The sequence below is a fragment of the Oryx dammah genome, unplaced genomic scaffold (assembly GCF_014754425.2).
Source record: "Oryx dammah isolate SB20612 unplaced genomic scaffold, SCBI_Odam_1.1 HiC_scaffold_25, whole genome shotgun sequence".
In the NCBI taxonomy this organism is placed as follows: domain Eukaryota; kingdom Metazoa; phylum Chordata; class Mammalia; order Artiodactyla; family Bovidae; genus Oryx; species Oryx dammah.
The window spans coordinates 28,855,724-28,881,191 of record NW_024070209.1 but is presented as its reverse complement, the minus strand read 5'-3'; the positions used below and the strand labels follow the sequence as shown (position 1 = coordinate 28,881,191).

General features: G+C 56.3%; 1 protein-coding gene across 3 annotated transcripts in view; it reads right to left on the bottom strand.

The window, feature by feature from the left end:
* Nucleotides 1-25,468, bottom strand: part of TTC7A (tetratricopeptide repeat domain 7A) — a 116,330-nt gene that overhangs the window by 35,725 nt on the left and 55,137 nt on the right. For all 3 annotated transcript variants that reach the window (XM_040224739.1, XM_040224742.1, XM_040224741.1), the window contains 7 exons: nucleotides 23,715-23,852; nucleotides 22,085-22,168; nucleotides 17,810-17,914; nucleotides 9,396-9,513; nucleotides 7,697-7,754; nucleotides 6,478-6,550; nucleotides 3,689-3,849 (listed from right to left, as the gene is read on the bottom strand). In XM_040224739.1, the coding sequence (XP_040080673.1) occupies nucleotides 3,689-3,849; nucleotides 6,478-6,550; nucleotides 7,697-7,754; nucleotides 9,396-9,513; nucleotides 17,810-17,914; nucleotides 22,085-22,168; nucleotides 23,715-23,852 (737 nt within the window). The remainder of the gene's footprint in view (nucleotides 1-3,688; nucleotides 3,850-6,477; nucleotides 6,551-7,696; nucleotides 7,755-9,395; nucleotides 9,514-17,809; nucleotides 17,915-22,084; nucleotides 22,169-23,714; nucleotides 23,853-25,468) is intronic.

The following is a 25,468-nucleotide window of genomic DNA, read 5'->3' as shown; positions in this document are numbered from 1 at the left end:
AGTGGCAGCCAGGGACCTGCTGCGGCTCCCATGTGGGGACAAGCCAAGAGGAAAGGGTCTATTCCACTCCCCAGCATCCCCCTGTGCCAGCCCTCCTCCACCCGACACACGCCTGCCAGCCTCGCCTTCACTCTGCACAAAGGAAGAGCAAGGTCTCAGCCACTGGAACCAGCAAGGTGCCGGGTGGCACCCAGACCTGGTGCCTTTGAGTGCCCACAGGACAGACCTTATTGACAATGCTGAGGTCAGGGCATCTACCCCATCACTGGGGGCAGATTTTTTTGTTTGGCTGCACTGAGATTTATTGGATTAGGGGTTTAATTAACTGCCGTGGCAACAGCTGGAGCCACACACAGCTTGTTCCCAACGCAGGGAGCAGCTGGAAGAGCAGGCTACAGTTTCAGCTGAAGGGCAGTGACATTCTTCAGTGATCCCTGACCATAATGGGCTCAATGACATTTCCTGCTAGTCCATGGGTCTCATCCGTGGGGAAAAGCACTGAATTATTTGCAAAGACCCACGGCCACACCCTAGGTCACTCCACAGTGCTGTGGTAGGTGGCTATTCCCCCTCATACCCCACTGTCTCTCCCTCCTCACCGCCCCCCTCCTTTTTTTGGCTTAAGACAACAGAAATATACTGTCTCACAGTTCTGGAGGCCAGAAGCCCCTTACGTTGTATTCAGTTAGTTTTGTAGCCTTTTAGGGCTGGCCCAGTTCAAAGGGGAGCTCCCCATGGTCATGAATGTGAGGGGCACACAGTGGCTCAGAGATAAGAACCTTCTCTCTCCGTGGATGGGCAGGTTCACAGAAGCACCACAGGGGATGGGACGCTCTGGGCCCCCAAGGCTCCACAGCAGGCTTCTCTGTGGTGACAGAGGAACACAAGAACCCCAACTGTGCTCTGGGAATGGGACTTCCTGGGGCTGGGACGCCAGAGGTGTCTCCTCGCGCTTCCAGCCCGAGAGGGCCTGAGGCCCCTGTGGTGGCCCTGCGGTGTTTGGATAGAGGGGCTCTGCTCCCAGGGCAGAGGCTGCCCCACGATGAAGACTCCTGTCTGCAGAAGCGGGGGCCCGGCTGACACTGAGCGGCAGCCACCCTACGCGCTGACCACCAGCACGATCTCCACCCGGGGCTCCCCGCTTTTTTGGCTTCTAATCTCCCGATGCAGGCACACAGGCGCAAATGTCACAGCTCGGGTCCAGGTGTTCTTGGGGGCCCAGAAGGCCACCCACGGGGCTCCGGGGGAAGTCACCACCCTCACAGCAAGGCCCCACCCCTGGCCCCACCTCTCCAAGACACTTAGAGTGACTGAAGCGTTTCCTGGGGAAAGAGTCCGCACCTGAGTGAGGTGAGAGGAAAGAAGAAGGGAGTGGTGGAAGGACCCTTGGAGGACTAGAAAGAGACGGTTTCGCACTCAGCCCGAGAACCAGGCGCAGGTGGTGGGGGGCGGCGAGGAGGAAGAGGATGGCGGGGGGCAGCAGACACCTCCCAGAGCGTGAAACAAGATAGGCGAGGTGGGCTTCTGCCTCGCACACGGGAAGTGTCAAGCCGACTTCAAAAAGTGGCGCTGGCCTCGCCACATCAGGCCAGGGAGGGGATTCTGCCAGCAGAGAGCATCCAGCCCAGGAGTTAGGAAGAGACGTGCGCAGTCAGATGGGCAACACTGGTATGAGAAGCTCCTGCACGGGATCGGGGGCCCAAGGGAGCGGTGTGTGCAGCCCCTTCTGCGGCTTCCACAGGACAGCCCTGGGCCCATCTGCTCAGTCGCCATCTGTTAATACATGGAAGATTTCACTCGGATAAAGGACAACGTCTGACGCCTGGCCCAGCCTCTGGTTTCTTCTGTGACACACACTGAGCCAGGGGCTGGATAAGGATTCTAACCCTTTCACTGTTCTAACCCTTCCGCAGAAGCCTAACTGACAATAAAACACAGAGAGGCACGCCCGTACACACACATACGCACACACACAGCTGGCAGCAGGCCAGGGGTCTGACCCTGCCAGATAGTCTTGAGCTTGGGAAAAAGCCAGGTTAACTAGTACCAGAAGAGGAAGACCTTTGTCCTTCCTGTATTTTTATAAAAGTAAAAAATAAACTTCTAAACAGTAGGTCTTGCTGTACTGTATTTGGGATTAGGTAACTACACCTTGTCCACACACATGGTTCTATCTACGTGGTGCGTGCCCTAGGCGACTTGCCTTTTAAAGTGAACTAACTTCAATTTTAATAATCTCTCAAATATAGAAGGGAGGCCAAGAGCCAGGGCTGTCTTGTGAACACAAAGGACAGGCTATGTGGAGCTGGCCTTGCACCATCTCGGCTCACACACGACCAGGGGCAGCTGGGACCCACCTGGGCTCCGCTGACCCTAGTCCAGACTAACACCTTCACCCCGCCCAGAGCATGGTGACCCCTGACCCCGCTGTTCCGGCCCAGGTGGGTCCCAGCTGCCCCTGGTCAGGTGTGAGCTGAGATGGTGCAAGGCCAGCTCCACATAGCCGGTCCTTTGTGTTCATAAGACTTGGTGAGGAGGAAGCCACTCCCAGCAAAGTCCACAGGCAAAGCTACCGTGGCATCTTCTGAAGGAGGCCCAAGGCACAGGAAAGCCCGAACCCCTGGTGCAAAGGGTCAGTCCTGTCTCTGCTGGACTATAGGTAAACAGACAAGTGCTTGGGCTCTCCATGTGGAGGGACTCTCCCTGGGCCGGGCCGCCTGCAGCTCCTCTCGATCATTGATCTCGGCTGTGGCACCCACCAATTTCCCTAATTCTTTGTGGAACTGTTTTCACTGCCAGCGTGAGTCACCTCTCAGGGCACCAGGACCACACTACTTTCTGCTGTCTAAAGACAACAGCCTTTGGCTGGTTCCAAAGGGTTCTCTTTCAAACCCTGAGCACAGTGGGAGTGGGGGTGCTCAGGGCCCCTCATTCTGGGATCAGGGGATTCAGAGAAACAGGGTTTATTAGCACCCTATGTTACCTGTCTCGGGGAAGGAAGGAAGAAATCAAAAGATGACCTCCCCCTCATTTCCTCCCAAGGGGCAACGCACCCTCCTGCCTCAGCCAGTCAGTGAGGCTCTTGTTCCCCAGGGTCCTGGTTGGATGGCAGCAGGTCCCCTGTGTATAGGTGGGGGCAAGAGGGTCTAGTCCTGCCCCACCCACCACCACTGGGGCCACGTGCAGTGTGAACCCTGCTCCCTAGAGACAGGCATCTGGGTGATGTGGCAAGCAGGGGCTGTGGAGGAGTCGAGAATAGAGGGAGAGGCCAGGACCACTCTGGGGGGATATAAATCTTCACCCCGACTGCCTGTGGCCTTCTTGGAGGTAGGGGCCAGCCCACATGGCCTCTATCAGCCCAGCCACTGTTAGAAACCATCCTTGGCTGGCTATGCCAGGGTTATGGTTAAGTCACACAAGTTAGTGTCCCCATGATGCTCAAACGTACAGTGCAGGGCAGGACGGAAGCAGACCGGGCATGTTATCTTAGAGCACCGTCTCCTTGGTGGTCCACACAGCCCCCCGTGGAGCCTGCAGTCACCATCGATAGCTTCCACCTCCACACACGGTGCCTCCTGGCACCAAACAAAACGCTAGAGCCAGGCTCCGCGCCCACAGGTCCTCGGCCCGCCTTGACTCCCAGTGTGTGCCCGACCAGCCCCAGCCCAGAGCGTCCACAGGAACTCACTTGAAGTTCTCAGGGTACTCCGTGATGGCCATGTTGATAACGTCCAGGGCGTGCTGGTAGTGTTTCTGGGCAGAGAAGAGGAGCGCCAGCAGATGGAGGGCATTGGCGTCGTCCTTGCACACTTTCAGGGCCTCCTGCAGCTGCTCCATGGCGCTGGAGATCTGCCGGAGAAAACTGCCGGCTTAGCGACCTTCCCCAAGGCCCAGACTGCTCCCCGGACTCGGGGGCCAGGTGCCAGGCCACGAGGCGCAGCAGACCCAAGTGAGACCGCAGGCACTGTGGGGCAGGCATGGGCTCTGATGAGAAAACACCCTCGAACACCATGGCAAGAAGAGTCTGCTGTTCCATGTCAGTGCTGTCTCACAGAAGAGAGAAAAGAGGGGCAGGTCCACAATGGATCATGAAGGACTGGTCGGGAAGCCCCAGCCAAACTGGAGGAGGGGGACTGTGAGAGGCCGCCCAGACCACTGGCTACAGATCTCCCCTCTGAACCCGTTCTCGTAGTGACTGAGGCTGACAGACACATGCTGCCTCCTACTCAGGGACTCAGTGGCAACAGCTTAGGCCTGGGGTCAGATGGGATGTGAATTCCAACTCTGCCACTTCCCAGCTGGCGCCGGGGCAGAGGACTTGGCCTCTCTGAGCCACAGTTCTTACGCTGCAAAATGAGGATAACAGTCCTACCTACGACACTGGCTGAGAGGGCGAGACAACGTAGGAAAAACATCCTGCTGGGCACAGAACACGTCTGAAAATGCGAATTTCCCTCTTCAAGCCCCCAAAGCCCAGGCAGCTAATGAACAGGTTAAAAGCCTTCCTTCTAGTCCAGAGAGACATGTTTGCTCAGGCGCTCAGGCTTAGCGGTTGTCAGCTATACGAGACACCAGGGCCTCATTCTCCCAGACACGTCAGAGTCATTTTCCAAAATCTTGCTCTTGACCAAACCTCAGACCTACATCTCCAGCGCTCCTGGAGGGGTCTACAGTACATAGGTCAGCTGGGGGCTCTGGTCCCTGGCGTGCCTGACCCCTGCCTGGTCTCCACCTGGTCTCTGCACTACTGCCAGGCCCAGAGTTCTCCCATGGGGACTTCCTTCTGTGGAAAGGTCATGGAAAGTAAAGGAGGAAGCTAAGGTCAGTGTGATCACTGGCTCAGCTTGCCCATGCCCCCCACCCCAAGGCTGTTCCAGCAGCATGATCCTGGGCTGGGTATCTAAACCCACAGCCCTCACTGTCTGAGCAGCCAGACATGCTTTGGGCAGGATGGCACAGAGGGCCTCAGAGACCCAGGTAAGCAGGACTAGCTTAGAGTCCATTCAGAGACCCTCAACCCCCTGAGGTTACCAAGATCTGGGGGCCCCAAGGACACGGGGTAGCAGGCTCCACCAGCCTGGCCCAGCCATCTCTCTCAGAGGACAGACGCCATTCATCAGAGGAGACTGAATAATTAAAGATACTAAAAAATGCATCACGGAAGGTTTATCAGGAACTGGACTGGCAAGGAAAGTACTGGTTCTCCAACTGAGGGCTAAAAATAAACTGGTCTCGGATATCTTTGTGTCCACACTCCAGGGAGCACCAGAGCGGACTGATGTTTCTGGAGACAGTGGTGGAGAGTGCCTGCTCTAGGACCTGGGAGTCGGGAACCAGGGGCAGGTGCCATGGGGAGCTGCAAGGACGGCTCCTTGAAGAGAAGACCAGGGGCCAGAAGTTGACACCGACCCGTAAAAGCAACCACCAGGCTGGTGGACAAGGCTCCAAGTGCCTGCTTCCAAATGGGACAGGGGAACAGGATACTTAGAGCCACACGGGGCTGCTTTAACTAGGTCAGAGTGGGCTCTGAAGTTGAACCATGCAGGCGTGGCCAGCTCCCAGCTCCTGAGCTCAGCAGAGCCACAGCGCCTCAGGTGTCAGATGGGGCCAACGGCACCCTCCTCGTCAGCTGCAAGGCTGGCCCGCAGCTGGAAAGACATCAGCACTCGTCAGCCGGGCTGCCCATCCCCCGACCGTGAGCAGCCACCACCCAGAGGGCTCTGCGGACTCCTCTCTGCTAGGCTGGAGCCCAGCCCCAGTCCAGCAGGCTTGTCTGCAGTCCCTGAGTGGCCCAGTGTCCACACTCGCCAGAGCAAAGCCACCGAGAGGCCCTGCTTCACACAGAGCGCCAGCCTGAGGGGCCCATCTGACAGCAGAGGCTCTGAGGGCCTGGGGGATGGGAACCTTCACTTTTTTCTGACAGGCAACCAGCTGGGTGGGTGACTACCTGACCTCACTCAAGTCCCTCAACAGACCTTTCAGCACCAACCGCTCAGCTCAGAGAAGGCAGGCAGGTGGGCCTGGAGAGCCTTGGGAATTGAGGTGGTCAGCGGACAGGAGGCCCCAGAGGCAGAGCCTGGCGGTGGCATCCATACGGTCAGGGGAAGCTCTGTGTCACACAGAAGCAGCTCCACGCGACAATCTCTCTGCTCCCCCAGCCCCCCGGGGAAAGCTCAGTGGAAGGTGAGGATACAAATGTTTACCGAGGCCTCCTGTCAACTTCTCAGGAGACGGGCGTGTTGCAGGGGGAGTGAGGGCAGAGAACAAGCCCTTCCTGTGTGCCCACCAGAGGTCAGGAGCTTTACCACAGTAACTGACTTAATCCTTGCCTGGGCCCTGAGGTGGAGTATGAAGGCACTTACATTAACAGATAAGGAAAAGAGGCTCAGAGAGGTCACACAGCTGGTGAAAAGCAGTGGGGCCAGGAGGAGATCAGCACCCCCAGAGACCTGGGTGTTAGGAACTGGGAGGACTCACCTGGCGGACGAGGGCCAGCTGCAGGGAGACATACAGGATGACCTGGGGGTCGCCGGGGGCCAGCTGCTGGGCTCTATATTGGGAAGGGGAGCAGTGAGTCAGCCATCAAGGGTTGACAACCAGCGCGATGAGGGTCTCCAGGATGCCAGCCCTGCACTGGGCGCTTTTAACAGGGCCAAATGCTGGAGATTCTGCCAGCCCCACCTTGGAGGGTGCCCCGTGGGAGATGACGGCTGGGGTGGAAAGCCCAGGGGCAGCCCAGGCTGGGGCGGTGCATGCCAAGAAGGTTGGCTCTGGCTGAAGTGGGGGATACCTGGGAGGGCGGGACTAAGAGGTGAGGGAAGCCCCTCTCCTCCAGGCAGCTGTTGGCCTGGCTGGGGCCTGTACAGAGCCTGCAGCCTGCCCTCTCCACGTAGGACAGTGAAGACCTCCGGAGGATGGAGGGGCTGGATGGCCTCTCTGGGCTGGAAGCCTTGGGAGTGAAGAGCCGGTGGGGGAAGGAAGGAGCTATCCCCTGATGCTGGGGCTCAGAGGGAGTTGGCCAGAATGGGACTCTCCTTCCTCCCTGAGTTTGAGAACAACCTGCCCCAGAGGGGAGCTGGATGTTCCCAGGAAGCTGGCACAAGGAGTCTGGGGCAGGCCCCGACCCAGCACCTGCCATCTATGCTCAGAGGGAGCAGGGCTCAGAGGGAAGAGCCCTACAAAGGCCAGAGGAAGGAGGGAGAGGAATGCTCAGGTAGGGCCGCGCTGTGGTGGAGAGAAACTCACAGGAGGGGCCTGGGGGAAGGGTTTCTGTGCCTCTCCTCCACCACCCCCAAACCTAAGGCTCCCTCCCAGACGCTGGGCTCTAAGGAAAGCTCTCTGAGGGCTGAGGGAGGGAGCCTCCCACCTTCCAGGTTGGGGAGGGGCTGGGAGGAGGCAGATCCCTGTTTTGAGCCCTGGCTACTTGTAGATTATGGCACAAGGTGCTTTCCTGCTTTCTCTCATGTCCCCTGAACTCGGAAGCAGGGAGCTGAGGCTGGGGGCAGCTCCACCACTGCAGAAATGCTCGACCAGACCACCCAAGCCCACAGGCCTGTCCCTGCTTCCTGTGTGAATTCTCAGAGCCTCAGTTTGCTGGTCAACAAAATGGAGACAGAAAACTCTGCCCTGTCACTCCAGAGGGTCCCCTGACACAGAACAAGCCGCCTCATGCAGTGCTGCCCTTTGGCATCCTCACCTCTCCAGCGTCTGTAGTGCTTTCCGGTGCAGTTCATCTTGCCTGGATTTCAGAGTTGCTGCAGGAGACAGGACAGAGACAGAGCTGTGAGGGGCTGCTGGAGGGGGGCCAACCCAGCCCTGCCCCACCCGGGGCATGGAACTCTGCGGGAGAGGCCCCACCGGGACTCTGGTCTGGCAAATGCTCCAGACTGGTGCCCTGGTTACCAAGGGAAGGGGTGCAGATGTCCCCCTGGCCCCAGCCTCCTGGCAGGCACACTTCTTGGCACAACAGGTCCTTCTACCCCTTTGCCTTCCTTGCCGCATGGGCTGTCTTGATCCTTCCAAAGGCGCGAGCTTCTGGAGAAAAGTTATACTTCTGTCCTGGCATGTGCCTCCCTAGGCTTCCTTACTCAGGAGGCTCCTTCTTTTCTAACCATTTTAACAAATTTCAAGTGGACAATTCACTGGCATTAAGTACATTCACCATGCCTTGCAATCATCACTACCATCCATCTCCAGAACATCTTACCATCCCTAACAGGGTCTGTACCCACTGGACACAACCTCCTCTTCCACCGGCCCACCAGAAACCTCTACTGTACTTTGACTACAAGGCTTCTTGCTTTAACCCAAACCAGATACCTCCCTGGTAAATTAAATCGGCTTTAAATGCAGTAGGATAGGCATTTGAAGCCTCAGCTACACACTGAACCCCCTGAGAAGCTTTAAAATGATGGTCACAGGCTCCAGCCAGACTAGGTCAGGATGCTGCTGGCAGCACCAGGCAGGGATAGATGTCAGGGGTCCCAAGCTCACAGAGCAGCCCTGCTTCTAGAGAATTAAAGACAAAGGGAGGGTCTCTGGACTCTGACCAAGGGACTGATGACTCCCTCACTTGACCAGTGTGTGGGGACCCCAGGGCTCCCTATCAGAGCCTCACTGACACCTCGAAGTGACCACTGTCACTCAAGAACAAAGAGCTGGCACTGCACCAGGAACTTACCCTTCCTCCTCCCTTCCTTGTGCAAGTACCAGCTGTTCCTACCTCCCGCTGTGTGGGCATCTGAAGCCCGCTTCCAGGAGCTGGCATTTGGGGAGTATGGGGGGCTGATGACTATTCTGGGTTTGGCCTGAGTGGGGACCTATCGCTCCCTTTCCCTCAAGCTGCAAGGATACAGAAGTAGGTGGAGCTGGTGGGGCTGGGGACAGAATGCAGGCTCCAGGCAGCAGGAGAGGAACCTAGGCACCAAGCTCAGGTCAAGTATTTAGTAAATGCTTGCTGTGTACCCAGCTCTGTGCCATGCATCGGGGGATTTTAAAGACCCCAAAAGATGGCAGTGGTGCTGCGGGTAAAGGTGAACCAGAATGAAGACACTGTGGGCTCAGGGCTGGTGGCACAAATGCCCCAGGAGTTCCAGGGGCAGAGATCAACTGGGGCTGGGCCTTGAAAGGAGAAAGAACTGGGTTCATGAAGAGGGCGTATCTGAGGCTGGCAAAGTTGCAGCAAAAACAGAAATGAACTGGGGTGTGTGTGTGTGCGCACACATTCGTGCACATCCGTGTGTGTGTCTGCGTCTGCACATGTGTGTGCTTTTATGTACGTTTGCACACCCATCCTAGAAGAGTCAACGGAGGTGTGTTGGGGGGTGGACACTGATGGGACAAGATTAGGAGGCCCGAGTCACCCCGAGCAGAGGTTCCCGGGCCCCGACACTCACCGTCGGTGGCCTGCAGGCTGTAGGTGAGACCCAGTGCCAGGTAGCCCTTGGACAGGAACTCCCCGGCTTCCTCCCCAAGGTGGATCACCATCATGGCAAAGCGCTCTGCCTCCTCTAGCTGCAAAGAGGAGAGGCAAAGGTCACTGGGGAGGGCAGCTATTCACAGGCATCCAGCCTGGGACCCTTGGAACTGCACCCAGGTGCCTTTCAGAGGCCACCCAGCCACTGAATGGAAGGATAGCTGTTTCCTCCACCTGCGACAATCTGGGCCCTTTCTGCCATCCAGGGGCCTGTGTTCCAGGTCATGGGATGCTGCCCCTCACAGGAAAAGTCTGCCTTGCTCCAGAGACCCTAGCTCCCCACAGCTGCTCTGAGAGCCTGGACAGTCTGTGGCAGCCTCTTTCCTCACGTGGCCCCTGTGGCTGTCCCTGCCCTGCTCATCAGCAGAGACAGGGGAGCCGGAAGCAGGCAGGGATGGGAGTGGGGTACAGGCAGGGCTTGGGGACCAGGCCCTGGGATAGCTCACCCTGCAGAGCAGCCAGGCTGCCATGCCTTCTCTGGCTGTGAGCTCGCTACCCGACACCAGGCGCTGTAACTTTTCAGAGGAAAAAGGCCTGGGGTTGTTTTTGTCCTGGGAGCAGGAGGGACTATTCCAGTTGGAAAGGGACCAACTGGTGCAGGTCACGTGTACACACATCACACACACGTGACACGAAAGAGGGGCACACAAGGCGGCCCTCACGAGCCCTCTGGGGCACCCACACAGCAGGCAGGCCTGCTGCAAAGCAGGGGACAGCTGGGGGCCTCAGTTGTGCCCACTCACAGGCCTCCCAGAGGCCCCTTCCCTTCGCCCAACCCTGGAATGTCATCTGCCCACATGGCTGGTATGGCAGTGTCATCAAGAATGATTGGTACCGCCCTCAGCAAGGAGATTCATACCCACAGCCCCACTGCCACTCAGAGGCCAGGGTCCCTTGTGGGGGGCTCCCCTCCACCACCCAGAAGGGCCCACCAACTTAAGCTGGGTTCTGATACCCCAGCCAGTGTGCCTGTCCCTGCCCAGGTCCACCTCCCTCGGCAGGAGAGGGACAGCTCTGTGCATCTTGTCACCTGACTGCAGGCCATAGCTAGGGGCACTGGTAGGCTCTCCTTCCCTAGAGTATTAGAGGAGCCTGAGAGAGAGGCCATTAGCTGTGGAGAGGTGAGCTGAGCTGAGTACACCTTGAGGGCACAGCTGTAGGGAGCTATGTGCAAGAAAAGGCTGACGGAGCAGAGAACCCATGGAACAGAGGAGTTAAAAACTCCTGAAGTACAAGAGAGGTAGAGTGGGTGAGCTGAGAGCCCAGACAGCGATGGTGGGGGGTGAGGGGTGTCCTTCCAGTAGCCCAGCCAGAGCCCTGACAAACGCTGACAAGGGCAGCTCTCCAGCCCCCACGTGGTCGAGCTCAAGCCACTGACCTGGGCAGTGGACCGCCTCCAGGTTGGCAGACTGGTCACTGGAAGGACACGGAAGCTGAGAGCTGGGCCTGTATCACCTGCAGGCCTGCGGTCTCAGGGTTCAGGAGGAGCAGGCCGCTTAGCAAACCTCACGGCTGCCTGCTGCCCAGCCTTGGTTGCCGGGAGGACTGAGGGCAGTGGATGCAGAGATCTGCCTCCTGGAGCACATGGCCCAGCAGGCTGCAGGAGAGCTGCAGGGCCTGAAGTCAGAGGCAGGCTGAGCACCGGGCAAGACCCCAACATCCCTGGAGAAGGGAATGGCAACCCATGTGTCTTCTTGCCTAGAGAATCCCATGGACAGAGGAGCCTGGTGGGCTACAGTCCACGGGGTTGCAAAGAGTCAGATGACTGAGCAACTATCACTCACTCAAGCCCCTCGACACAGGCTTGGCCCCTGATAGATATGGGACCTCGAGCAAGTCACCTCCTCTCCTTTCTGTGCCCCAGAGGTCCTCATCTGCAAAATGAGGAGCTAGGGCCAACCCCTTCCCAACTCCTAACTGCTCCTCCCTACAAATCTCCACGGGGGCTTCTGCAGCACTCGGCTCTATGCTGAGCTTGGCTGGGGCGGCCCAGCGTCACAGGCACAGGATGTTTGGATGAAGCACACATGCAATCTCTAACAGGGGAGGACCCCATGGGACAGGGTGGCCCTTAATTAAGGCTCCACTGTGTGGTGCTGGCCTGGGGCCATGGACGATGCAACGGGGGAAACTGCCTGGCTGGGGTTGTCCTAGGAGGCCTCCTGGCAGAGGGGACAGGAAGCACCAAGGGAAGGGCAAGTGACCAAACAGCATCTTGCCTCCTCTGAAATATGCACAATGCTGGTGTGGTTTGTCTCCCACACTGTCTTCAGGCATCACTATGCCCCATTCAAATGGGAGTGAGCTTTTTTTTATAAATCACCAAGTGAAAGTGAAAGTCGCTTAACTGTGTCCAACTCTTTGCGATCCCACAGACTATACAGTCCATGGAATTCTCCAGGCCAGAATACTGGAGTGGGTAGCCTTTGCCATCTCCAGGGGATCTTCCCAACCCAGGGATCGAACCCAGGTCTCCTGCATACAAATTATAAATAGAACTCAGAAGCCTCCTGCATTCCATGTATATACACTCTTCTCATGTCCATGTCCTTCTCTTAGGCAAATGCCAACTTCTATTCTCCTGCAACCCACGCAGACAGGGTGCCAGGTATGATGTTCAGCAATTACTGGCATATAGGCAAAAGTTACTCTGCAATTCATGTATATCATATTCTGCATTAACAGGGCTCACCAGCCTTGAATTTCAAAAAGTGACAACATACATCCTTAGTTTTCTAACTTGTGGTCCACTCTGACTCCAGGTTAGTAGCCATCCTTGGCCAGTACTTGCCAGCCTTGCCCACAGAGTTTAAAATGGTCTCTGAGCGTGGTGTCAGCATTTGTGTCAAATCAAACCCACGAGGCTTCAGTGTACCACTTTTTCAGGTGGCTGACATCACTTTTGATCTCCATTACCTACCGCAAAAGGTTTTTGCATTGTGGAGTCAAAGTGATGATTATGAATGAAGAAAAATACTATTACTTTTATTAACTATGATAATATACAGGATTAATACATTTATTCATGGGTACTTTAGCTAGGGTTCTATTTCACAAGCCAGGAGTCGGTCTCAATCTATGATGTGAAAAGCAAACTGCTGGCTGAGCTGCCCAGAACCTGCCCATCTACGGCCACCCAGCCACCTGATACGGCACTTGCCCTTCCCAGTCCCCATACGCCTCCTCCTGCGGCCTCCACAGTGAACAGCTAATGGCCCTAGAGTTGCGGCCCCTGCTTCAGTAAGATCTGCTCAGGTCACAGCACTGCGCCCTCCTTGCTCATCAAAATACTTCTACGGTGAGGGGTTTTCAAAGCTTTCAACCATTCTCCTGCACTGCTTTTCTTTTTAATATATATATTTATTTGTTTTTGGCTGCACGGAGTCTTTGTTGCTTCAAGAGGGCTTCTCATTGTGGTGGCTTCTCTTGTGGAACACAGGTTCTAGAGCGCCGTCTCAATAGCTGTGGCACGTGGGATCTTCCCGGACCAGGGATCAAACTCCTGTCCCCTGCATTGGCAGGCGGATTCTTAACCACTGGACCACCAGGGAAGTCCCCCTGCACTGCTTTGTAACACCTCTCTTAGCTGTAACTCTGCCACGAAACCCAGGAGGAGATCCTCCCCGTCCTGCCTTGCAATTCCAGAGCAGCTGGGTGCCCACTGGAGCGTCACAGCACAGTGGCCAGCTGACAGAAGGGTTTTTCACAGCTGAGGTTGAGAGGTACAGGGCACTTAGGGGACCCATCTGAGGTCACCCTGGTAGTAAATGGGAGAACTTTTTGTAAGTTTTCAACCCAGGTCTTCTGAGTCTATATCTAGGTCTCTCAGAGCTGCTCGATTCATGGCTGCCCTCTGTGGGTCTTCATTTTTCTCCCCTGTGACCCTTTGGGGAAAAGGATGTAAGGGAGGATGTAGCATTTTGAGCCTGTGCTTTTGCTTTCTGTAAGGAAGGAAAGCGTTCCGTGTTTTTCCAAGCTCCAGTTCTCCTAATTTGGTCCCCGCACAGCCAGGCTCCTGGCCTGTACACTTTGTTCCTGCTCAGGCTGCCTGGTTCATCTCGCAGGCGCCAAACTGGTTGTACCCCTTCCTCCTGCCCAGGGAACCAGAGAAAGGTCATTTCTGAGCCGGCAAAGCTCTGTTTAAACAGCACCTCCAGTTTGACCTTAGTTGCTTCTCACAGGGTCCAGGAGCTATTGTCATCTGCTCTCCCCAAAACCCACTTTTTCTTCCTGGAAGGAACAGATACTCTTCCTTATCTCCACCAGCTCAAGGCAAGACAGCTGGCATTCTTACTGGACTCCAAAACACTTAATCCATCTTTCTGAATCTCAAAAAACAAAGGCAAAACCACAAAGGCGCATCCTTTCTGAGAGGCTGCTATTTCAAAGGGGCCAGCACAGGGATGGTTACCATTGACCAGGCACCTCCCACGTGCTAAGCAAGGACACCGCTAAGCTCTGGGGGGTCACAGCCATCCTGCAATGGTAGGTACAATGATCTCCAGGTTACTGATAAGGCACAGAGAGGTCAAATTACTTACCCAGAGTCACACAGCTACTAAGTGGGAGGCCAGGGATTTGAACCCTCCCTCTCAGCCTCCAAAGCCTGCACTCTTTCCACTACCCCATCCACCCCCTTAGGGGAAGAGGCTGAGGGACAGCACCACAGACTTTTTAAAACCTTTCCAGTTCCCAACCTCCTCTCCTTCCATGTGTGACACACACCACCCCCCCATCCCCTAGCCACCTAGAAAGGTTTTAATCTTTTTAATTAAATGAATCTGAACTAATTTTGTTTGCAGGGATATGAAAAAATATTTACAGCTCCTCTTTCTTCTGCCTCAAATAACTGGCTGGGGACCCTGGCAAGACACTGCCACGTTGAGGCAGGAGGCTGCCCCGCCGCTGTCACCAGCTCATGTCCAGAGCCTGGACACGACACCCTCCTCCACTCAGAATAAACGGTGGGACCAGTGCTCTCAACCCTGGGACATCACAGGTCCCTCTGCCCAGGCCCCTCCTCACCCACTCTCACTTGGGCAATCTTGCTCTCAGGCCCAGCCTGGAGCATCCCACACTGGCTCTGGGCACAGGGACATTAGCCCTAGGCGTAACACAGGACATGGGGTAACAGGTGCCCGCCTCTGGACACATGGCCACCTCGTCCGCTTTCACCCAGCACAACTCATTTTTCCAAGTCCCAGTTTCAGCCTCCCTTCCTGCAACCTGGGCCAACCTGTCCACCCCCAGATCTCCATCCCCTGCTCATGGGGCTTGGCTGCGTAATGGCTGGGCCTGCTGGGGGCTGACGTGAGTCAGAAGAGACGTGAAGGCAGGAGACGGAGGTGGCGTCAGACGCCTTTCAGGATCTGTGCTTGCCACCAGCACCAGCGCCCCTCCGCCTGCCTGTCAGATCCATTCTTCCTGCTCATAGTCTTGAGGACAGAGAGCGTGGGCCGCCCTTCCCCTGGCCTCCTAGGAGAACGGGCTGCCCCTGGCCACCCACAGCCTGCTCTCGGCCCAGCACCAACCCAGGGAGCAGGCAGGCCCGTGAACCAAATGTGGATTTCCCACACCTGGCCCTCCCGGCCAGCTGGAGCCAAAGTCAATCTATATATTTCTGAACACCTCCTGTGTGCAGGGTTTTTTGTGGGGGCAAAGGGCTGAGGATACGAGACACAGTATGTGAAGAAGCTTCCTGTTTAGATGGAAAGGAAGTACCATTCAAGGCAGAACTCCTTGCCAAGTAGGATCCATCCAATCAGCACCCGGCATGAACTCTGGGCTGCAGTTTCAAGAAAGAGGAGAGAGTTCCTGCCTTCAAGAAACATATGCAACAGGAAATGCAATGCATCATGCTAAGTGTCCAAGACAGGTATAAATGGGGCTTTAGGGAAGGTAAGAGAACACGAGGTTCCAGGGCAAGGAAGGCTGCCAGGAGCCCACCCCAGCCCTACAGCAGGACCACGCTCTAGCCTGGACCCAATTTAAACTCTAGTTCAAACCGGTCCCCCAAACCCAAACATGTTTCTCAGCCGAGGTTAAACGGCTCACTCACCCTCCTCCCCATTTCGGATGTCAAGTCTGCATGCTGAGGTTTCCTTTTGGGCTTTTCTATTTATGTTGTCATTGATTACTTTGCTCCCAACTCATCTGATTTCAATTTGGACTGATTGGATCCTAATTTTATTACCATGTAATCTGAATGCACATAATTACTGTCATTATACTGCTGAGGGAAACAGCTCCTCCGCGGCGGGAAGACCTAAATTTAGGGCTTCCTGGCAAGGGCGGCACTGCCTGGGTGGACCCACAGCCGTCTCAGAGCTGGCAGCCCCTGGGAGCACACAGGCCCTCCCCACCCACCCTTGGCAAGGTGGGCATTTGGGCTTCGTCCCAGGGATGCACTTGAGGCCCCTCTCTGGAGCCTTGGGAACACACAGGACTGTGAGCTAGGGGTCAGCGAGCCCACCCTCTGCATCCTCTGGTTCATATGACCACCCGCCGCTGCTGTGCTCAGCCTGGGTCCTCACTCTGCTGGCACCCACACGCCCCCATCCTCTAGGGTGGAAGATGCCAACAGTCTCCCGAAAAACATTGGGGGGGCAGGCAACGTCCCCAGTAACCATGAGGCTGAGGAAAGCAAGCTGGGATGGAAGGGACCACCTCTGAGCCCCATCCAAGGCCCCCTCCTCCTGGAGGCCTCCCTGACCTGTCCAGCCCTCTCCTGACTTTCATCATTTACATCACACAACAGTGAAACTCTTACCCCCCTCATCACGCTGCCTCCTCCAAAGGCTGAGGGCCTATTACAGATCAGTCTTACAGGACATCATAAAGCCTGGGGCCAAAAGCCATGCTTTCTCCTCCCCCATCTCCCACAGTCGAGTGGGGCCAAGGCAGGGCCATACTCGCACGTCATACACGGGTACCCGAGGACCAGGGAACAGAGGGAAAGGTGCTGCTCCCCGGCCCCCACCCCCAGTCCGAGGGAGCCAGTCCCAGCAGCAGAGCCAGGATGAGGCCCACTGGGTGGCGAGGCAGGAGGCCCTCTCAGAGGGTCCTCAGCATACTTAGAGGAAAGGGTTAGAACGCAAAACCTCCCTCCCCAGAGCTGGAGGGGTTGGAGAGGCTGCTAATTCCGAAGCACCTGGAACCTAGCCCCTGTTGCCCTGGAACAAGCTGGGCACCCGACAGCAAGGGCAGGCAGGGGTGTCAGGACATCAGGAAGGGGAGGGACATGTATGGGAGAAGCTCCCCCTCTGGGAGACACTGGGCCAATGAAGGAACTAGGCTCACTGAGCTTGAAGAGAGATGTAGGTGGGGCTGAAAGCCAACACGTGGGAGAGACGCTGCACTGTTCTAATTGCTGAAGAGGGTGGAAACAGGACGGCCTGGACATAGGAGGCTGATGTGGGCCTGTGGAAGCCAGGAACGTGGGCAGAGGAGCTCCCAGTGAGAGCAGACAGCTGGGCAGAGGCGCCGCTGCAAGGTCTCTGAGGCCAAGCGCAGCAGCCAGGGAGCCAGGGCGAGGGGAGCAGCAGGCGAGGCCTGGCACGCTGGGTTCCTGGGCCAGGGCTCCTTGCCCACTCCCCCTGCTGACCTCCTAGAGGGAAAGTCGCTGTGGGGACAGGGCGAACGCTGAGCTCGTCTGTAGTTCAGCTGCCTCAGCAGAGAGTGATAAGCAGGCAGCCGAGCACAAGGCAGGGACTGGGCGCTGGAGTCCAGAGGGAAGGAGGTGGCTGACAGACAGACCACCCTCCCAGCCAGCCCAGAGCTGGTTCCGGCTCTGAACGGTGCGCTAGCCCAGGTAACTCCAAGGTCCTGCTCACTTCCCCTGTGCTGGGCAGGTCGGGGGCACCCTGTCTTCTGACTCCACATTTGGCTCACAGGAGACAGTCAAGGCTGAAGCACAAACCTGACGCCGTCCTGAGTCGGGAGACGAAGGCTGGAGTTTTCAGAAGCCATTCTTTTTCCTTATTGGAATTTGTGAAGTCTAAAGGATTTCATGACTTATAAATGGTCTATTTTACCCCTAAATAAACTAATTCAATAAATGGGATGAATAAAAGCCTCTTTAAGGTTACTTAAGGCTTCATAGCCGGAGAAGGCAAGGGCACCCCACTCCAGTACTCTTGCCTAGAAGATCCCGTGGACGGAGGGCCTGGTGGGCTGCAGTCCATGGGGTCTCGAAGAGTCGGACACGACTGAGCGACTTCACTTTCACTTTCTCCACTCCCCCACCCCTTCCACACACAGCAAGACGCACCCACCTGCTGCCACCCTCCTGTAGGAAGCTGCCAGGACCTGGGCCCTGTGATGGGAATCACTCACCCAGTGAAGGGACCCGATGCAGACCTTGGCGGCCATCAGGGGCACGGTGGGGTCCGAGGGCCGCAGCTTCACGCACTCCCGCAGCAGTGACACGGCGTAGGATGACTGCAGGAGGAAGGGTGGTGACATGGTCAGTCACAGCCCTGGGCTGCAGCAGATTGGGTGTGTCAAGCCTTCCGTGAGGGCACCTCCCAAACGGCCAGCCCCTGACCTGCACCCCTTTCCTCCCAAGCCAGGAAGAGGCCCCACTGGAAGGAGCCCAGGCAGTGGTGGCAGGCAAGTCCCCCCGGGTCTGTTTCCTCATCTGGAAGATGGAGGCTGTGACCCTTGCCAGAGGTCATGTAACAAGAGCTCAGGAGGAAAACACAGGGAAACTCTTCAAAAGGAATTCACATGTGAACTACAGGAATTTTAGAGATAGAAGGAAACTCTCAGATCTCCGAGAGGTGACAAGGTTTTACAGGTGACATGAAGAAGACAAAACCACATGGAAACTGGCGGGAGCACAAAGGCTGTCAGAGAAGCCATGGAGATGGGGCCACAGACATGCTGAGGATGGCCAAGTGCAGAGGGTCAGTAAAACCCAGCCCACAGGCCAAATGTGGCCCTCTGCTTGCTTCTGTAAATAAAGTTTTATTAGAACTCGGCCACATCCATTCAGACGAGTATTGCCTATAGCTGCTCGCATGATGCAATGGCAGAGTGCAATAGTTCCCATGAAGACTGTTTGACCTACAAAGTAAAAAATGTTTACTCTCTGACCCTTTACAGAAAGTCTGCTGACCTCTGTTCTAAGTGCTTTATAAATACGAAGTCATTTATTTTTCACAACTCTCCTATGAGGTAGGTTGCTATTGAAACCGTGTAACTCAGGCTGGGACTTGAACCTATGGTCTTTTAACTGAGATCACACACCTGGTTCTCAAGACTTTATGCAGCTCAGGTTCTTGATGTCTCATCACAGAAAGAATTCAGTGACAGAAACAAAGTGATAGGTAAGAAGTGGATTTATTTAGGGAGAAACACACTCCACAGAGTGTTGGACAGAAGAGAGAGCACCCTTGAAATACGGCACGGTTAGTTTTTACGGGCTGGGTAACTCTACAGGCTAATGTGTGGGAGGATTATTCCAACTATTTCGTCACATCCTAAAGGCTGTCCCTGCGCCCTTCCCTCCTGTTTCACTCTGTCCCTGTTCACAGAGGAGGAAAGTGAAATGCAGAGAAGTGGTGTTTGAAGCCACACTGACCATAAACGGCTGAGCTGGGGTTTGAAGAGTCTGACTTTGAGCTTGCAACTGCCCTATCCTGCCTACCTTGGCCAGAGAGGAGGCTTCCGTCTCCCTCCTACACACGCCTGTGCACGCATGTGTGCACATGTGTATAACTACAATTCCCACAAGCTGGGCCCTACTGTTGGCCCAGCTCGCCACCTTAGTCAGCTTCATCCTCCCTGGCTACTCCAGAGGCCCCGTGAGGGACATGGGGACTCTGGAAGGCTCTCTGGAAGCCTCTGTCTCCACAGCACAGTATGGAGACTAGTGGACACAGACCTGGGGCCCCACTGGTCTGCGTCCACCCTGGATCCCCGCCTTTCTCTACCTGCCTTTCCTTTCCCCGCGGAGAAAGGGGAGCTTTCCTCAGCCCAGACGTGAGACTTCCCTGGGCTCTGGCCTCGGGCTCATTAGGCCGGTTTCAGGTGCCTCAGCCTCGGGCCTGCTCCGTGTCAAGCGTGGCGCTGGGAGTTGTGGGTCCCTGCTCAGAGGGGCAGGAGACCCACAGAAAGGTGGGGTGGAGAGGACGAAGCCCCGCCCCACTGCTCTCTCAGGAAAGAGGAGGGCAAGAGACCAAGGGAGTGTTAGCACACGACCAGCTGGGAGGCTGGGGGCCTGCGGGGCAGGGGGATTCTCGGTGTGGGCTGGGGCGAGAGAGGCCAGCGAAGGGCAGGCAGGAGGTGCCACGCCACCCCCTCTCCCAAGAACCTCTCCTCTGAAGGCTGCTCCCAGCCCCTCGCTGTGGCCCCCTCTGCCCCACCCCCCAGCAAGCCCTTGCCCTTTCCCTGGCTGCTGACCTCAGCATCCCTGAAACAGACTTCTCTAACCCTGACCCTCTGCGTCCCACCCCCACCCGGACCAGGAAACACTGCTATTTAAGGAGCCATCTGAGGACTCCTCAGTCAGAGCTGCCGGCTTTTTTTTTTTTTTTTTTTTTTTGTCATGCTGGTTACCTAGCAACGCAGCCGCTGAGGAGACCAAGAGAAGAAGCGACCTAAATCATGCCAGGGAACTTGTCCTCTCTTCCTGCAGGTGGAGGTGCCGGATATACTCATATCCGCCTGGCCTCACCTTCTGTACACAACTGCAAGGACATAACCTGGATTCCCATCTTAGGCTCCTGGCAAAGGACAAGGTCTGGCTATTCTTTCCAGGGCTGCCTGGGCCAACCAGGCAGGCTGAGTCGGTGTGCAGGGTTCCTGAGGGGTGGGGATGGAGAGCCTGCATCCAGAGCAATCTCCTGCTGCACTAAACCGAGGTGTAGGTATGACCCAGCCTGTGGGGCCTCATGCACGAGGCACTCACTGATCACTCCAACCTCCTGCCTGTAAACCCATTCTTGTGTCTACCTTGCTGTTCTGGGAAGGAGCCAGGCCATGACACTGGCTCCCCAGGTTCTGGGGTGTGCTAGGCTGCGTCTGAACCTCTCTGAGCCTGGCTCTTTTCAGTAAGGGGGTTGAAGACCCCATAATTCCCAGGTTGGTGTGACATTTTCTCCTGAAACGGGGGCCTTCCAGGAGCACCTCCAGAAATTAAAGCTAACTTCTGAGAGCAGTGCATTCTTCTGAGGAGGGGTCCCCAGCTTTCCTAAGCATCTCAAAGTGGTCCACAACCCACAGAAGGGTGGAGACCAGCCCTGGTCCTCTCCTCCCAGACCATACTCAGACTAGAGGCTCTCTCTGTTTCCTCAAGGCAGAAAGAAGCTGTCAAATGTCATCATCAGCTACCTACCCAGGCTCCATACAAGCCCCAGCCCCGCTTCTTCCTCCCCTAGGCCTCAACCCATCTGTGTTCTGAGCTCCCTCTGACCCTCAACAAGACCCTGCTGAGCACACAGCCAGGGTACATCAAGTCATTACTGTGAGGTGGCCTGTGAGGTGGCCAAGATGATGAGGGAAGGGGAAGAGGTTGGGAAGAAAAATGCTTGGCAAGGTAACAAGGGTGCAGAGAAGGCTCCTGCTCGATTCTTGGCTGTACTTCTCCAGCCCCTTCCCACCTGTCAGAAGAAGCACTTGCTCTTCCCTCCCCACCAGACCCTGGCAAGCACACCGTCCTTTCAGTGGGGGCAGTGGGAGGGTGCTGGCAAGCCCAGGAGGACCCTCCTTGGAGACGACTGCGGGGCCAGAAGAGCAGGTGGCACAAATGGCTTGGGGGTGGCAGGGGAGGAATTCCCTCAGCCCCACAAATGGGCTCTGGGTGTTTATAGCTCTTGGAACGATCTGTGAGCTCAAGCCTCCTTACTTCCTGCATTCGTAGCATCCTCAGCCCCAACACCCTCAGCACCCAGCTCCGGAAAGGTTTTCCTTTCATGTCACTGCTGAGAATAGAGGCTTATGTAAGTGTGATTCTCATGGGAGGGAAAACCAGTGGGTGCAGGGACAGGGCTTGGGGAGAGGGTGGTGGAAGGCAAACACAGTTCCGGACACCTGGATAAGATCAGCCCTGCTCCAGGCAGGACTCCTCCTGACCACCCCAGCACATCCACCTCGCAGAGCTCCCAACACACTTCCTTGGGAGAAGGGGGGTGCTCTGCTCTGCTCTACCCTTCAACCCCTCCCTCCTAGGGAAGTTCTGGATTTGCAAGAAGGTCCCTCCTGCTGCCACACTCCCAGGTGAGAAGAGAGGCAGCCCCCAATAGAACACCATTCCCCTCACTGGGAACCCACATCCATGCCTGTCTCAGGCAATCACACCAACCGGCTCACAGGCAGAAATGCTGCGACGCCCCAGGAATGCACACATACTCAGAGAAAACCATCCACAGATTCACACCTACATACCTGGCCCCGTCGTAACTCACAGACAAGACACCAGGTTCACCCTGGGGTCTGTGGGCCACCCTTCGTGCCCCTCATTCCCTGGAGATTAACATCCGTTGCGGGACAATATTTCTGAATCATTGCCCCAGCCTCTGCCAGCCTCTGCGAGGGACGAGTGGACAGTGGACCCCCCAGCCCCCTCTGAGGGGGAGTGTGCAGGCCCCAGCGTGCCCTGGGCCTTACCTTTCCACAGGCCACCATGGACAGGGCCACTTGGTACCAGAGGTGAAATTCTCCAAACGCAAACTTCATGGCTCGCTCCAGGCACTGCGAAGAGGGAGTCGGTCAACACTTTCCCTTTCCCTTCACGGGTCCTCCCTGCCCTGGCCCACCCACACCGTTCCGGGGGAATCCCTGCTCCAGTCACTTGCACTGGAGGCAGCCAGAGCTCACACCTGGTTCCTTCAGAGAACTCCAGGGGTAGCCTGTCTCTACCAGCAGCATGCTGCGTGTCCTTACACAAGTTTCTCACCCTCTCTGGCCCTGGGTTCCCTCCACCATATCATGTGAACATCAGGGCGACAGTGAAAAGCGCATGAAATGAGATTTGTGAAAGCGCTTTCAAAATGTGAACCTCCAATAAAAATAATAGTTGACAATTCTTCTCACTATTATGCCTGGCACCATCCTCAGCTTTCTACATGGATGAACTCATTTACTCTTCCCAACAACTCAGTGAGGCAAGCTTCTCTAATTATCCCCATTTCACAGATGAAGAAGCTTGAGATTTGATTGATTTGCCAGAGTTGCAGGGCCAGTAAGCAACAAACTTACTGACTCTGAAGCCCGTGTACAGAATGATACCCGAATGGACAGGCTTCCTTCTGCTCTTCGTGACAACCATCAAGAAAAACCATTTGCTCCCTGGCCCTCTGATCTGGGCCACCCCAAGTCAGGGGCTGTCTGTGAGACCTGACAGTAACCAGCAGAAGTGGTTCCCGGCAACAGAGGCAGAGCCAGTGCACGAGGCCAGGACTCACCGGATGGCCCCAGTCAGGCGGGCCGGGGAAGGAGGTGAGGGGCACAGGGCCACACACAGGACCTGCAGAGCTCAGTGGCCTGGGTCTCCCATGCTGACTCAACACACTTCCTTGCATCTGGGCAGAACCACCTGACCGGGCCTTGCCCATCTCACTGGCGAACTTAGGAGACCACTTATCTCTTGATGCTAAAGAGGGTATCTTCTGGAAGCGCCTCCCGTGGTGCGCTGGTGTAAGCAAGGGCTCAGCAGGTTCACTGCCCCTCCTCTCGGGAGCTCTCCCAAACATGTGGACAGAGAATCTGCTGCTGAGAGGGCCACCTAAGCCCAGGGCCCTAGAGCCACCCTTGACCTCAGCCTGGATCTGAAAGCCAAATATGTGCACATGCTGTTCACCCTGGGTGGCGGGGGAGGGCAGGAGAGAGGGGCAGCTCTGTGCCCCTGGTCTTCACATCCTGGAGCGGGACCACCCCCTGGGTCCAGCCCATGGAGCACTGCCCCAGTAGGGTTTGCCCAACACAATGGAGGTGCCCATTCTAGAGGGGGTAGGAGAGGGATCCAGGCTCCCAACCACTCTCAGCTCAGAACCCCTCCAGGAGAGGCAGTCACAGGACACCAGCATCACCTCCAGGGGAAACGGAGGGGTGGATAATTACCCTCTTGGGCTTTGCTATACAATACCACGTGCTCTTTCAAAGGAAAAAACACATGACAACATCTGAAAAAACAGATACACGCTGCCAGTGAAGGGCAGCCCCTCTCTGTGGTGGGTTTCCCAAGAACAGAGCCGGACCCCTTGGTGGCGGCAGGGAGGGACAGTGGAGGGGGTGGTACCTCGGAGAGCATGACATACTGGCCCCGCCGGCCCAGCGTGATGCTCAGCAGGTCATAGATGCCCGCCGCATTCTGCAGGCTCACGGCCCGGTCCTGCTCCTGCTCCGGGGCCCGGCTCAGCACCACATCCCGAGTGGCCTGTGGGGAGACACGGTTTAGAAAAGAGCGAGGACAGAGAATAAACAGGTGCCTGTCTCCACAGGGCCCCTGCCTCTGAGGCCCAGTGACCCTCACCCTTTCACTGCTGACCCAGGCCACACTCCTAGAGCCAGCCAGAGCCTTTCCCCACCACCACAACAGCAAGCAAACCTTCCACCTGTAGCCCAGTCCTGAGTCCCTGCTCCTGATTTTCAGTGTTTTATTCTGCGAGCTGTCCAACCTACAGAGAAGTCACAAGAACAGTAATACAACAGCCGTAAACCCAACTTGGTAACATGGGCCACAGTGGCTTTGACTCTCTTAATAACAGTAGTAGCAGCAGCAGCAGCAGCAGCAGCAGTTATGGTAACCAGTTAAAGCAACTGGGACTTTCATCCCTAAATAGGACATTCTTTCTATAACCACAACAGAAATGCCAAATTCAGGAAGTGGAACACAGTTCCCTCTGTCTTCTAAGAGCAGCTCATATTCAGGTCTTGCCTCCTGTCCCACCAATGCCTTCATAGAAAAGCCATCATGCCAGGATCCAACCCAGGATCATGCTCTGCAGGTGGGCACCAAGTCTCTTGTGCCTCCTTTCACTGTTAGGAGTCCCGCGGCCCTCCTCTGTCTCCAGGACACTGGCATTGTTGAGGGTCCAGGCCAGCTGTCCTCTGGGACAGTCCTGTGTGTGTGTAATCGTCCACTCACAGGACAACCTTCAGATAACACTGGGAACTGACAAGATTGGGGGGCGGCTCTGTGGCTTGACTCGCAGGACTAGAGTTTGGGCGGTGGCCCCTCCATGCCCTTTTCCTCTGAAGGGGCCCCCAAATTCCTCTGATAAGGACCCCTATGCCTCCTTCCCATCACCCCCATGTCCGGCCCAGACCCTATCCCTGACTTCCCACCATGGAACTCTCCTCTGTCCTTCTCAGAAACCTCCCCACAACCCAAGGTCCCTGTGCTTGGCATCCGGCACCCAGGAGTCCAGTAGCTCAGAGTTGCCAGGGACTGCTCAGGGAGGGGAGGGGCAAGAGAAAACGTGCTTTAGGAGTGGGCGAGTCTGAACAATCTGAAGGGGGGGCTCTGTAAACCCAAGCTAGAAATCCCCCTACCAGGAACTGGGGACCCACTTGTTCTGTGGCCTGTGGTCCCACCCACTCTTGTACACTCACATCCTGGGGACAACACTCAGGAGAAGCTAAACAGGGGTCATGGGGATCCTGACAGGGTGGGGATGCTCTGGGCCTCCCCGTGTCTCCTCCAATAATAAACACACACACACACACACACACACATATATACACACACTCTCTCTGAGGGCTGTGCCTGAGCAGAACCAAAGCTGGGTTCTGGGCAGATGCTCCCACTGGCTGCTGCCAGCGTCTTCCCACCTCTTGCCTCCTCTCCACCAAAGGGGTCCCTTCCCAACACCCCCTCCCTCTGTAGAAAGGGCTGAACCCCCTTTCGTGAGTCAGGACTCACTCTCCTCTACTACCCCACAAAGGACCTCAGACCCAGGGACTTGACCTCTTTGACAGGATAAAAAAGACCTCCTGACCCTTAAAACCCAGATCCTGCTGGTCAGGTTCAAACGATTTGTCTATAGGTGG